A 14,743-nucleotide genomic window follows, 5' to 3' on the forward strand; every position below is an offset into this window, starting at 1 on the left:
TTCTCCCTGGTGAGTAAGTCCATTGCCTGCTTCAGTTCAGCTTTCCTAATCACAGGTGAGTTCACCTCAGCTGTTTATAGTTTGTCAGTTTCACTGCTGCCTACTGGGTTTGGAATCACAACAAAATAGACCACAGCATTGTTAGTTTCACTCTATGGCTGATGGGGAAAATGCCAGCAGCTGTAAAGACCAACTCCACTTTCAGGTTTATTTCAGTGTCATAAAAGGTTACCAAAAGTTTGGTGGTAGTGGTTGTTCTTTTTAAATGAAACCTTACATGTTGCAGAAGTTGATAGCTTAGGAGCTTTGCTCACTAGAGAAAATTTCATCCCCAGTACTGACAAATAGATTTTTCAACTGGTCATATATTGTAGGTCTTGATCATACAAGGTACTGAGTGCTTTCAATTTCCTTTTAGTGCTCCTCCCAACCCCCCCAAAAAAAAACAACAAAACAAACAAAAAACCCTTAGTTTGGATGGCAACATCTTTTGGAGGTCACAGAAAACTACTCAAAATATCATTTCATACTACCTGATACGGGCTACTTTACAACCCAATTTAGTTAATTGGATGCCACAAAACTGTCATTTCATACAGTGTCAGTTTAAATTTTGTCTCGATTAAAAAAAAAATCCACTAGTAGTGGACTTGATTTTAAAAAAAGAAAAGAAAAAAAAGGAGTTCCAGAGAATTGGGGTGAGCTATTGCTTGTATAACATTTACCAATAGCAAAGATTATTTCGACAAATTTATATGCAGTTTTTCCCCTTAACAAACTGACTTGCAGTTAATGATGAGAAGGGGAAAAGTTTAAGTTTGGCAAGGAACTGCAGATAACCTAGATTTGCTCTTCCTCTCCTTTCCAAAATTCCCCTGTGGGACCACAGTATTCCCAAAGAAACTGACCCAAGCCTAGACAGTTTCATTCTTATCATGTAGGGCCCGGAAAAGCTGTGACTAGTGTAAAACTGACAAGACTGGAATCCTATCCTTCTGTGTACATAGCATTTCTGTGATCCAGGAAGAGGAAGCATGAAATTGACCAGGCTCCTGTCAGTTTCACTCCACTATAGCAGCTGAAGCATGACAGAGGGGAGGACAGCATACACTAAAGGAAAAGGGAGCAGAGGACACACACAAAAGAAGGAAGAGAAATGAAAGTGTAAAAAAAAAAAAAATCCCACAAGATAGAAGGGAAGAAAATAGATAGAGAGGAAAAACAAAGCAGAAATTTTACTACTACATTTTAGGTCACAGACTGACAGCTGAGAAACAATATATTTGTGGAGGTTGTGTTTGTTAGATCTTCCCCTATGTTTGAATATTCACACACGTAGAGATGTTTTAATATTCCACACACTCCAGAGAAACAGAAGTGCGTGAAGCACCAATTTGAGGAAGGGAGACTGAGCTTAATATCTCAACTTTAAATACCATGCATTTCTGAAGTCAGAAAACAATACATTCTATAATATGTACACACACAAAACTCTAGTATTTAATTGTTTGAAGTAACCACCTGGTTTGCCTTTAAGAGCCAGTTATACAGAGACCTGAATTTTACTTAAAATATATTATTCAGAATATAAATCAATAAGGAATACTGTGCAAAGAGTTTGTTTAAAAAAAATGATGCAAGTTATATGAAGAGCCTGTTTTCTATCAAGTAACACTATTTGAGCTTACATCATTACAAGGGGGGTTACGCTAGGCCAACTAAAATTACCACTGAACCTAAAACAATTACTGAAAACACTTTATGAAAAATCTGGTAACTACTGTTTCATTTGCTCTACTTGCACATAAATAATGCTAAAAAAATCTCTGCATGCTTATCTAACAAAAATGTTTCTTTCCCAAAATAAAACTTGTGAACAGGAACTCTGAATCACACAATGCACACAAAATAAAATATATGAAATTACTCAGACACACCCAGACTGGTTGGATTTACTGGTACTGGATATTCCTTTGCCAGAAACAACTAGCATCAATAAGTGCTAAAACCTGAACTGATATTTCTGTTCTAGTTTTAATAAACTTTCCAGTGTTTTGAGTAGAAGATGGAGGATGGTGAACATCAACTATAAACTCTCTTGCACAGCCCCATTAAAGATAATGAGGGTTTTGCCATAGACTTCAATAAGGCCAGGATTCCACCCTTACAGCTTTAAAAAACAAACACAGCCATGTTATTCCTTTAAGTTTTCTGGGCTGATTCAGATGTTTTCAAACCTACAGTTGTAGGAGATGCCAGGTCACAGAGGCTCCACCAAAGTTACCTTGATGTTTACTAGGACTGAGAAATAGGCAGGAATACCTACATTTTTCTGAATAATTAAGAGGTCTCTTCCTTTAATCATGGCTCTGACTGAAAGGTTTCCCACCCCACACCTTACCTTAGACCAGGGGTCTCAAACTCTTATCACCAGGAGGGCCACATGAGGATTCGTACGTTGGCCCGAGGGCTACATTTCCCCCCCCCACTCCCCTCCTGCCCCTGCCCACGGGGTGCAGCAGGGGGCTCAGGGCAGGGGGTTGGGATGCAGGAGGGGTGCAGGGTATGGCGGGGGCTCAGGGCAGGGGGCTGCAGTGCAAGAGGGAGTGGAGGGTGTGGCAGGGGGTTGGGGTGCAGGCAGGGGGCTCAGGGCAGGGAGTTGGGGTGCAGGGTACAGGAGGGGTTCAAGTTCCAGCCCGGCGCCACTTACCTAGAGGGGCTCCAGGGTGGCAGGGGCACGCACCAGGGCCAGGGTAGGCTCCATGCCTGCCCTGGCCCCATGCCAGGCCACTCTGCTCTGGGAAGCAGCGGGCACGGCTTCCCTGCGGCCCCAGCAAGAAGGGGAGCAAAGAACTCTATGAGCTGTTCTTGTCTGTGGGTACCTCTCCCGAAGCTCCCATTGTCCGGGAACGGGGAAGCGTGGCCAATGGGAGTTTCGGGGGAGGTAACCACAGGCAAGAACAACTCACAGAGTTCTCTACTTCCCCTCCCCCGGGGCCGTAGGGAAGTGGTGCCTGCCGCTTCCCGGAGTGGCGCGGGGCCCTCAGCACCGCGGGGTTGGTAAATCCATGGGCCGGATCCAAAGCCCTGAGGGGCTGGATCTGGCCCGGGGCCGTAGTTTGCCCACCCCTGGCCTGGAGGTAGGCTGGGGACACGACGTGCTGAGGAGGGGACGAGGGGAGAGGGGGACTGCGGGGAGCTTGGTGGGCTGCAGGGAAGAACCCCATTGCGTGTTTGAGACCCCTGCCTTAGACCTTAGTTCTGCCTGTGCTGACGATGCATTGATCGGTCCAGTTCCCCCATTGATTATGGTTGTTCCTACTAACCCAGGAACCTATCCTTGCAACAAAGCCCGTTGCCAGCTGTGTCCACATATCTATTCAGGAGACACCATCATAGGGCCTAATCACATCAGCCACACTATCAGAGGCTCATTCACCTGCACATCTATCAATGTGATATATGCCATCACGTGCCAGCAATGCCCCTCTGCCATGTACATTGGCCAAACCGGACAGTCTCTACGTAAAAGAATAAATGGACACAAATCAGACGTCAAGAATTAGAACATTCAAAAACCAGTCGGAGAACACTTCAACCTCTCTGGTCACTCGATTACAGACCTAAAACAAAAAGACTTCAAAAACAGACTCCAACGAGAGACTGGAATTAATTTGCAAACTGGACACCACTAAATTAGGCTTGAATAAAGACTGGGAGTGGATGTGTCATTACACAAAATAAAACTATTTCCCCATGTGTATTTTTCCCCCTACTGTTCCTCACACGTTCTTGTCAAATGCTGGAAATGGCCCACCTTGATTATCACTATAGAAGGGTTTTTTTTTTCTCTCCTGCTGGTAATAGCTCACCTTACCTGATCACTCTCGTTACAGTGTGTATGGTAACACCCATTGTTTCATGTTCTCTGTGTATATAAAATCCCCCTACTGTATTTTCCACTGTATGCATCCGATGAAGTGAGCTATAGCTCACGAAAGCTTAGAGACCAATTTATTTGAGCATAAGGTGCCACAAGTCCTCCTTTTCTTTTCACTAGTTGTAGTTCTTCTTTCCCGCTGATGGCAGCACATTCAATATCTGTCACTGTCATCTGGAAGTTCTTCCCTGGCCTCTCTCATTTTCACTTTCCTCCCACAATGCTTACTTAACATGGCTCCCATCTTCCATTTGGTGTACACGTCCCAGCAACCGGAGCCTTCTTACTTGGATCATATTTTCTGACTCTCCCATTTGTTATTTTGTCTTTCCATTCAACGTACGTCATCCTCAGCCATCTGTGATGGGAAGCCTCCAACCTCTTCGTTAGCCGTTGTCATCGGCCAAGTCTCTTCTCCCTACAGTAGTGTGCTCAGTACAATCACATGGAATAACCTGACCTTTTGTTTGGTGGGGAGACCTGTTTGACCAAATATTATTCAGCATTCCAAAAGTGGTGTTTACTCTTCCTAATCTCGTAAGAATATCTTTAAAACTCCCCAGATAGCAAAACTTATCAGAAGTATCCCATCCACTATCCACATACCTCCCTTGTATGTCATCTTCTCCCTCACCACATAACATTTTGTGCCCCTTTAAAGCCCAAGAAAGGCCTCCACCTGAGGCAACCTGGAATTACACCACCATATGGGAGGGAAGGATCCAAATCCTGGTCTGAGCACCACGCACAAGAATTTTGGGCCTTGCAGCAGAGGACCAACTGCATGACTCTGCAGATGGCCCCATGCATACCTGAACAAGAAAAAAGTTAGGGCTGGTCTACAACAAAAACTTACATTGGCATAGCTACGTCTCTCAGAGGGTGCAGGGGAAAAAAAAAAAACTACACCCCTGAGAGACGTAGTCATGCCAACTAATCCCCAATGTACATAGCGTTAGGTTGATGGAAGAATTCTTCCGTTGACCTACCTACTGCCTCTTTGAGAGGTGGATTAACTACAGTGATGGGAGAACTCCTTCCATTGCTGTAGCACCTACACTGTAGCTCTATAGCAGTGCAGCTGCACTGCTGCCATTGAAGCATTTTAAGTGTAGAAATTACCCATAAGAACATAAGTAGGGCCATACTGGGTCAGACCAAAGGTCTATCTAGCCCAGTATCCTGTCTTCCAACCGTGGCAAAGGCCAGGTGTCCCCAGAAGGAATGAAGAGATCATCAAGTGATCCATTCCCTGTCACCCACTCCCAGCTTCTGGCAAACAGAGGCTAGGGACACCATCCCTGCCCATGCTGGCTAATGGGGCCATCAGTGGATGGCTATCCTCCATGAACTTATCTAATTCTTTTTTGAACCCTGTTATGGTCTTGGCCTTCACAACATCCTCTGGCAGGGAGTTCCACAGGCTGACTGTGCGTTGTGTGAAGAAATACTTCCTTTTGTTTTAAGTCTGCTGCCTATAAATTTCATTTGGTGACCCCCTAGTTCGTGTGTTATGAGGAGTAAACAACAGTCCCTTATTTACTTTCTCCACACCAATCATGATTTTATAGACCTCTGTCATATCCCCCCCCCCTTCGTCGTCTCTTTTCCAAGCTGAAAAGTCCCCGGCTAATTAATCTCTCCTTATATGGAAACCATTCCCTACCCCTCATCATTTTTGTTGCCTCTTTTCTGAGCCTTTTCCAATTCACCATGGTACCTCTACCCAGCCCCTTCTCACTCCATTCCCCCTCTCTCGGCCGCTCACTCTTCCCACCCTCACTCACTCATTTTCACCAGGCTGGCTCAGGGGGTTGGAGTGTAGGAGGAGGGTGAGGGCTCCAGCTTGGGGGTGTGGGCTCTGGGGTAGGGCCAGGGATGAGGGGTTTGGGGTGTAGGAGGGTGCTACAGGCTGGGACTGAGGGGTTTGGAGGGTAGAAAGGGAAATCAGGCCTGGGGCCGGTGGTTGGGGCACTGGAGGAGGTGAGGGCTCTGGATGAGGGATTTGGGGTGTAGGAGGGGGCGTTGGGCTGTGGCAGAGGGTTTGGGTGCAGGGTGTGAGTTCTCCGGCTGGGGTGCGGGCTCTATGGTGGGTATGAGGGGATTGGGGTGTAGGAGGGTGCTCTGGGCTGGAGCTGTGGGATTCAGAGTGCGGGAGGAGGATCAGAGCTGGGGAAGGGGGTTGGGGCATGGGAAGGGGTCAGGGGTGCAGGCCTCTGGCAGCTTCTGGAAGCAACAGCATGTCCCCCCTCCGGCTCCTACAGGGAGGAGCAGCCAGGCAGTTCCGTGCGCTGTCCCGTCCGCAGGCACCACCACTGCAGCTCCCACTGGCTGTGGTTCCCAGTCAATGAGAGCTGCAGAGCTGATGCTTGGGACAGGGGCAGTGCGAGTGCATGGAGCCCCCTGGCTGCCCACTCCAGCTCCTAGGTGGAGGGGGACATGTCGCTGCTTCTGGGAGCCACACGGAGCCACGGCAGGCAGGGAGCCTGCCTTAGCCCCGCTGTGCCGCCAACCAGTCTTTTAATGGCCCGGTCACCAGTGCTGACTGGAGCCACCAGGGTCCCTTTTCAACTGGGCATTCTGGTCAAAAACCAGACACCTGGCAACCCTATACTGAAGTTAGGCTTAATGATCTTTAATTACCAGGATCAGCTCTGGAGCCTTTCTAAAAAGAATGTCGTCACATTAGGTATCATCCAGTCATCAGGTACAGTAACTGATTTAAATGATAGGTTACATACCACAGTTAGTAGTTCAGCAATTTCACATTTGAGTTCCTTCAAAACTCTTGGGGTTTTTAGCCATTTATAATCTCTTGAAAGCTAGAAGGTGAAGCTCCTTACCTTAATTTTACTTCCTCCCATCAGACAAATGTAGCAGTTCATAACTACAGGATTGCTAAAAACCATTTTAAAATATATGTACAGCACCTTTTGGCGGTTGGTGATTGTGTGTGGTAAACTGTATTTAACAGGCACTTCTGATTTTCTTTCACCTGCCCTCTGTCCACTAATCCAGTTTCACCAGGATTTAGTCCAAACCCACAGAAGACTTCAAACAACTGCCATTTTTAAAAGAAATCCTGGTATGTTTTCCTTCTTTCATTCCATATGAGTTTCTCCACTCTCCACCTCCCTCATCCCAAAAGCCACATTGCCTGTGACCCAGGACTGAATATTACCTCTCTATGACCAGTGACAGCTTTAAACAAAATATTCTCTAGCCTCTTTCAGTTATAATAATCTTAGGTCAAACATTTTCTGATAGAAATGCAATTAAGTTGATATGCCTTTAAATAACTTTTTACTGTGTTACTATAAAAAGCACATGCATGCTGGAAAGACAAAGAAAACTTTTTTTTTGTTCTTTAAGAATGGAAGATATTACGTCTTTGCAGAATTGGAAGTCCATGGCTGACAGCCCAAATCTGTTTCCATCTTCCAGCATAAGGACAGGATATAAGGTCACTGTCAGCTTTTAATTGAAAACATTTTCAAACCAGACTTCTGACAGGGAACAGGATTTTTATGTCTTCTTGTGCCGCATGACTTCTATCCCAGCTATAACACATGAGCTTCCCTGATGCAACATTAATTCCAGATTTAAAATGAGTACCGGGTATGTGCACTTGGGAAAGTTAAGTAACTGGAAGCAAGGGCAGCTGACATGCAAGCTTCCCTTTTTGCCCCACCAGTATTCTTATCTCAAGCCTACAGGGACCGCCTCAATAAATGCTCCATTTTGGTCTCCAGACACGGCCAAGTTGTGCCAAACCACGTGCGATGGTTGTGAGATTTAGAGTGCTGCCCATGGGAAGCTGCACACACAAAACTCATTTCATTTACAATAAAAGTTTAAGCCATAGTCAGAAACACAAAAGGAGAGAGTGTTTCAACCACTCAGCCACCCCGTTCTCCTTAGAAACATTTACATCCCAGTAAACAGAGGCCAAAGATATCATCTTGCTATACTGTAAGATCAGAACTTACTATACTGTAAGTTAAGTCTGCTGTTCTACAAAATCTTTTGTTTTGAAATTCTCAAACTATCTTCAGGCTTTTTTGGGGGGGACGGGACCACCCCTTTTTCTGCTACAAAACACACACACACACCCTCAACAGCTTACCTTTTTAATTTAGCAAGCATCTAGTCCTCAATCAAGAGCACCATCCATGAAAGTCTGATTTCTAAAACAGCTGTAAGCATTGAAAATTGCAGCATACTGAGCACAAGCAATAGAAAGTGTCACTATTTCTAAATTATGCCCTTCTATGAGATGATCTGCACGTTTATATTATTTTCAGATGTACATTAATAGGCACCTAACAGCTTTAAACTTGGGCCCTCTTGACCCCTCATTTCTCTTTTTTTAAAAAAAAGTGGGCATTCGAACATGTTTCATTCAAGTGTCCCAATTTCTGCTGTTTAGCACCTCAAATATACTGGAGCCTCCAGAGAAAGGGAACTCTGAAATACAGATGACTAAAGTTTGGGTCTAAGTTTGCTTCTTTGCTAATCTGCTACCTGAATGCACAGGATCCATTAGGACTTCTCCCCACTTCATGGAGAAAAGTTAATCCCTAACTTTTGTAATAATTAAATGGCCAAAAAACCTCCCTAAACACAGAATTAAGGGTTCTTACTGATAGCTCGTGCCCTTCCAGAACACTGAGTTCAGCAAAACTCAAACGTCTGAAAACCTGGAAATGCAGAGTTATGGTACACGTAACCACATTAACTCTGCCCCCTGGACCTGGCAATAGCCACCGGGAATTATCTGCATGCACTCCAGCTGCATTCAGGGTGTTAAATGTAGCTGAACTGAATGGTGGAAGCAATAGTTGGGGCAGGTTAATGGAAGTGCATTTGTGATATGAGGAAATCTGGGGATTAGTTTGAGGAGGATTACCAAACTGTGACATGAAGAGATCTGGGCCTGAGGACCCCAATGTGTGGGAATCAAAGAAAAGAGGTGCATGTGTATTTTGAGGTTCCAGACATGATGCAGACAACACAGAATTGTGCAGTCTGGGTCAATAGCAGGGTCCTGGGATCTTCTTGCCATGGATATTGTCATTAGTTAGGTGGGATATTAAACCACAGACTGCTTTAATGATAGCTAGAGAATGATATAGGTTTAAGTGGTATCCTATGTGCAGTTGTGATGGGGCTGTAAAAGAGCGTGAAGTGGCTGTTAAATTTTACAAGTGTGGTATTTTGTCAGGGGGAATAGGCTCAGTGTTTGAGTGTAAATCAGATAGGTAGCATCTGTGTGTTGTACTGAAAAGGAGAGCGAGTATGTGTGGTATAGGGTATTGCTCAAAGAGGGCAGAGTTAAGGTTGGGTGAGCATTTACCATAACTCTCTATTTCCTGGTTTTCAGAAGTCAGAATTTTACAGAAAGTAAATTAAGAAAAAGTAATCTACACTTTGATACTTCAACTGTAAGCAAGTTGCTTTAAAGAACAGTTATTTCATTATCTTGTAATAAGCTTCTTGTACAGTTTATGTGGTACATTTGCTTTAGTAGCTCTTCAACTATTAAAGAATGAATGTCACTGACCATCAGAAGACTTTGTACCCAATAAGAGATGCTGAAGCAGTGTTACATGTCAGGCAATTCTAAGAGAATACTCAAAGTTTACTGCATATTAATAGGGGCATATGACCACCTCTCTTGTTTTCATGCACTCTTTAGTGAAACCAAAACCAAAGATTAGGATAGTGAACAAGGATAAGATACCATTGACAGATTCCTGTATTGGTCTTTTATAAAGCACTTCAGACTAACTTTATTTTTGTTATTGCAGTGTTCTTAGAACACTCCCAACCCTTTTAACATTAAAATCATCACAGTGAATGAGCCATATTTCCCTGAGTATTAGCTTCCACTGGCTAGACACTGGTTTAATTATAAAAACAGCACCACAAATATTATGTCCAGAGGCCCTGAGACATTGCAATTAAAGGCTGCTAATTAAAACAGAAGTCACACTCCACTTACTGTCTAAAGTCATAAAGAGCTAAAAATATTTTTACTATCCTCCAGAAAAAGACAGCTTTGACACCTCCCTAAAGACATCATACCTAAACTCTATTCTACATATAGCATCTCTGAAATTTACTGGAGATTTTCAACCTTCATAGGAGTCCAACCAACTGTTTAAAATAAGTTGAAAATCCCCCACCAGCTGCAAAAGGAGTTGGATCAGACCTTAAAAATGCAATACCACAGTATGAACTAATGTCAAAGATGAAGTATTAATAAATGAAGATATACACTGTACAAATGCACAGAGAATCACCAAAAAACAGGTAACCCTCCCATCTGTAAAGGTTTTTTTAAATATATCCAACACTTACAAATACATCAGTCATTGCCACTTCAATTTTGCTAACCCTTCATTAAAAGAAAGTCAGCCTTTCCTAAATGTCAAACTTTGGCTGGTCCATTGCATGGTTGGTTAAGGCAAGTCTTACTGTTTATTATGCTATCATTATCATCTAAGAAGGTGTTGAAATCAAAGTTAAGATTTATATTTAAACAAAAGTATACATCAACACAAGGTGTCTGTTTTATGAAATGTCATCTGTTGAGCAGGCACAAGTGTCTACTGATAAAAGTGATACAATAAGAAGTTTGTGTGTATGACACGTCTTCGTAATATAATTTAACAACTACATGAGTTTCATTTAAACCGCATTTAAGCATTGACAAAATAATAACTTTCCATATAAAGTATGAACAGTAATCAGCTTCAGACAGTTGTCATCTCACTGCTAGGTTTGCATTTTTTGTTTTAAATTAGTTGCATACTAGACAATGTTTTCTAATTTCAGCACTTTGTGGTTCCACACAGAAAACAAAACAATACATCTAGAATCCTGCAAATGCTATTACAAATTGATGTTGTGACATTTCCAAGTGTCAATACTATTCAGGATATCCAAGTATCTTTTGTTAAAAAACACAACCAAAACAACAACACGCATGTACAGACTGCCCAACAATCCCTCCAGAAGCATGCAAGTTGTGGGAAATGTATTCACTGCATGGACTCCAAGAGCACATCAGCGTTCAGATGACATCATAGAAGACGGAAACACCTGATTACCAGACAGATTTAGAAGGATGGGGGGAAACTGACACCACTCCATATGAATTACATCCTCAATTCTATGCTGATAGCCTTATTTAAAGCAAGGTAGCTGAGTGACCGCCTGTCTGCTCATTTTAAGAAATTATGCCTTAACATTAAAAAAAAAAATGTTTTCCAAAAAACCTTTTGGGGAGCACATTCTCTTTTTAAATCTCCAAAAAATATTTTGAAATTCCCTGTACGGAGCTTTTTTTACAATGACTTGCTTTCAGTCTTCCCAGTACACAAAGCACGAGGGTTTTGGCACAGAAGAACAAGGAATGACCATATTCAAGTGTAGTTAGATACTGTTTCTCCCCCTCTTACACCTTTAACGTAAGCACTGTCATCTCCGGGAGAGGGGAACAAACCTTTATCCCAAAAGTGCTTGCAGTAATGCTATAAAATGTTTTTTTTTAAAGTGAAGTATCCGTCACAAAACAGCCTAGAACAAACAACCTCACACAGGCCTTTGGTACATAGCACAGAACAAATTAGAGCCCTGGCAAATTTTGCCACGAGTCCTCAGTACAAAGAAGCCTCCGCACAGCACTACCCGTAGGGACCACACCTGCAACCACGGGCAAGGCAGCCCGGCACAGCATTGCTCTGTGCAAGGCAGAAGAGCCCACGGATGGGGCCTCTGCTCCCTTTTGTTTCCTTACCGGCCATCGGAAGGAAGCCCGGCACGGACAGCAGCAGAGACAGCAGCACCGGGAGACCCGTTCGCAGGGCCGGGCGGCGGGCGGTGCACCCAGGCTGACCCGGGCACCAGCACACCAGCGTCACCAAAGCAACCATGAAGCAGGTCATCCCATCCATGGCAAAGCGCAGCCTCAAGTCATCGCTGCCCCGCTGGGCATCCCCCGAAAGCCAGGGGTGGGCTGACCCGGCGGCTCCTCCTCGGCACATCCACCCCGCAGGGCTCACGTGCATGGGGCGGGGGCTGCAGCGCCCCCCGCCCCCCAAGATAACCGGGGCAGCTGCCCGGCGCAGGGGCGGGGAGGGCGAGTCTCACAAGGGGAAGGAGAAGGGGGGAGCACGGCAGCCCCGGGCGCAGGCGGCGAGCGCTGGGAGCAGCGGGGCAGCAATCGCCCCGAGAGCAGAGGGGCTCCTCCTGCCGGCCGGAGCTCCCGGTGCCAGCCGCGGCAGGGAGGCTCCCTGGCTCCTGCTACTGATGGCCCGTCTCGGCTCCTCACGTGGGTCGGGGCGGCGGCGGCTCCTCTGTCCCAGCCGCCGCGGCGGGCCCCAGCTCCTCCCGCAGACGCGCCGAGATCCCGCCGGGGGCCGGCCCGGAGGCGGGGCGGGGAGCGGAGCGGAGCGGGGCGGCCCGGCACCTGCGTGCCCGCGTGCAAGGGAGAAGGCGGAGGAGCGCGCGCGCGTGCCCGCCCGCCCGCGTTCTGCGCCGGGCCCGGCTCGCGCCCCGGCTCCCCGCGCGCGGGGCACCACGCAGAGGCAGCCAGGGACCTCGCGCACCACCGGCCCGGGCAGCCTGGCGCGCGCAGGGGGCGGGTCAAGGCCCACATTGGGGGGTGTTGCAGGGGCGGGGCCGGAGGAGGAGGCCTCTGACGTCGCCAAGCTTCGTCTCCTGTTGCTGTCGCCTTTGGAATCGTTCGGGCGCCGCGCGGGGAGCGCTGCCCCTTCACAGCGAGGGTCGGTGGGGAGGGGGGGAGGGAGGCAGGTGGCCCCCGTGGAGCTCCCACTCGGCTCTAAGGGGTGGGAGGTGAGAAGCAGCTGTCTGGCCCTCCTGGCTGGGCTAGGGTGTTAGGCTGCCACCCTGTCCTCGAAAGAAGAAGTTAACTTCCAGAAACATGAAGGGGGGAGCCGGGCTCTGCCAGAAACGGAGGTTGCTCTGGCTACTACAAAAAACAATGAGTCGTCCGGTGGCACCATAAAAACTAACAGATTTATTTGGGCATAAGCTTCCATGGGTAAAAAACCCACTTCAGCTGCAACTGCTTCTGGCTACGGCGTTACTCGGGGGTGGTTCTGTTGACCTAAAGCCCTGGTGTAAGCAGGGCTAGGTCAGCGGAGGAGTTCTTCCAGCAGTCTAGCCCCGGACTCTCAGGAGAGGTGGATCAGCTACTGTGATGGAAGAATAGGGGAGGGATAGCTCAGTGGTTTGAGCATTGCCCTGCTAAACCCAGGGTTATGAGTACAATCCTTGAGGGGGCCATTTAGGGAACTGGGCCAAAAGTTAGGGATTGGGCAGTGGATTGGACTAGATGACCTTCTGAGCGCCCTTCCAACCCTGCTATTCTGTGATGTCTTTGAATCGTGATTGGCGAACTAGAGGTTAGAGAGTGGATGGGTGAGGTTCTGTGGCCTGCAGGCAGTCAGATTAGGTGATCATGAAAGCGTCTGTACTAGAGCAGCACACAGCTGCCGTGCCAGTATTATGGCTGCAGTATAGATGTGGCCGTAGTCGTTCCAACAAACAGTGGGATTGACAGGGATGGCGAAGCCTTGTTCGTCCCTTAAATGGTGTCTTGACCGCACCAGAAGGATTCATATTCAGAAAACACAAAATACTTTTTGGTGGAGTTAGTAGTTGCAGTCCCACAACCATGCCTTGTGGGCATCATACTCTTCCCAAAAGTAAGAGCTTAAATCCCTCAACCCAAATGTCAAAAAGCAAGGAATGTTGAGTGAAAGTCATTCTACTGTCCTGTACAGCCATATCTACATCCCATACAGAAGTTTAGAATTGAAATTATAAACATCAAACATGGGGGAAAACCATCATAAGAATGGCCATACTGGGTCAGACCAAAGGTACATCTAGCCCAATATCCTGTTTTCCAACAGTGGCCAATGCCAGGTGCCCCAGAGGGAATGAACAGAACAGGTAATCATCAAGTGATCCATCCCCTGTTGCTCATTCCCAGCTTCTGGCAAACAGAGGCTAGGGACACCATCCCAGCCCATCCTGGCTAATAGCCATTGATGGACCTATCCTCCTTGAATTTATCTAGTTCTTTTTTGAACCCGGTTATAGTCTTGGCCTTCACAACATCCTCGGGCAAGGAGTTCTACAGGTTGACTGCATTGACTATGCATCTTTAAAGGTTACATTTATCTGACAGGACACCCACACAACCTTAACTCTGCTCTTGTAAGGGGAGTTCCTCACAGTTTTCAAGAGCACAGTACCTTACCCTCGCTAACAAAATTAAAAAGGCCATTTCACCACAGCTTCTGATAACAGGAGTCCAACAATAATCTCAGTATAGTCACAGAGCAAATACAGCTGTCTAAAAGAGACCATGTTGGAACACTGAGCTGCCTCACTTTATTTCAGCTGCACAACCACAATTAAACAGGTTAACAACGTATCAGGGGATTTCCTAATGTTATTTTCCAATAGTTGACACTGTATGGGTAGAAGTTTCCCAAGTGGTACTGTTGCAAAGACACTTGAAGCCTGGAAGCTGAGAATTTTGAGTAAACACCCAGAATTCAGTGATAGAGAAATGTTGCTCCCCCAGGAAACCTGCCACACTCATTTATTACGTTGAACATGGTTTGGTGGAAGGGGTGGGGAAATCCTGCTAGAAAATAAAAGAAAGAATTTTGGTCCTCTAATTGTCTTGCTTACTGTACCCAATAGCTAATGTAACGCCAATATTTAAGAGGGGCTCTAGAGGTGATCCTGGCAATTGCA

At 46.2% G+C, this 14,743-nt stretch overlaps 1 protein-coding gene across 1 annotated transcript in view; it reads right to left on the reverse strand.

Annotated features, from left to right (window-relative positions):
* KIAA1549 overlaps positions 1-12,360 on the reverse strand; it is a 209,400-nt gene extending 197,040 nt beyond the window's left edge. The window contains exon 1 of the mRNA XM_084643183.1: positions 11,745-12,360. Within this exon, the coding sequence (XP_084499309.1) occupies positions 11,745-12,015 (271 nt within the window). The 5' untranslated portion in view covers positions 12,016-12,360. The remainder of the gene's footprint in view (positions 1-11,744) is intronic.
* Positions 12,361-14,743: the final 2,383 nt, after the last annotated feature.

This window comes from Lepidochelys olivacea (assembly GCF_965140295.1).
Source record: "Lepidochelys olivacea isolate rLepOli2 genome assembly, chromosome: 1".
Lineage (NCBI taxonomy): Eukaryota > Metazoa > Chordata > Testudines > Cheloniidae > Lepidochelys > Lepidochelys olivacea.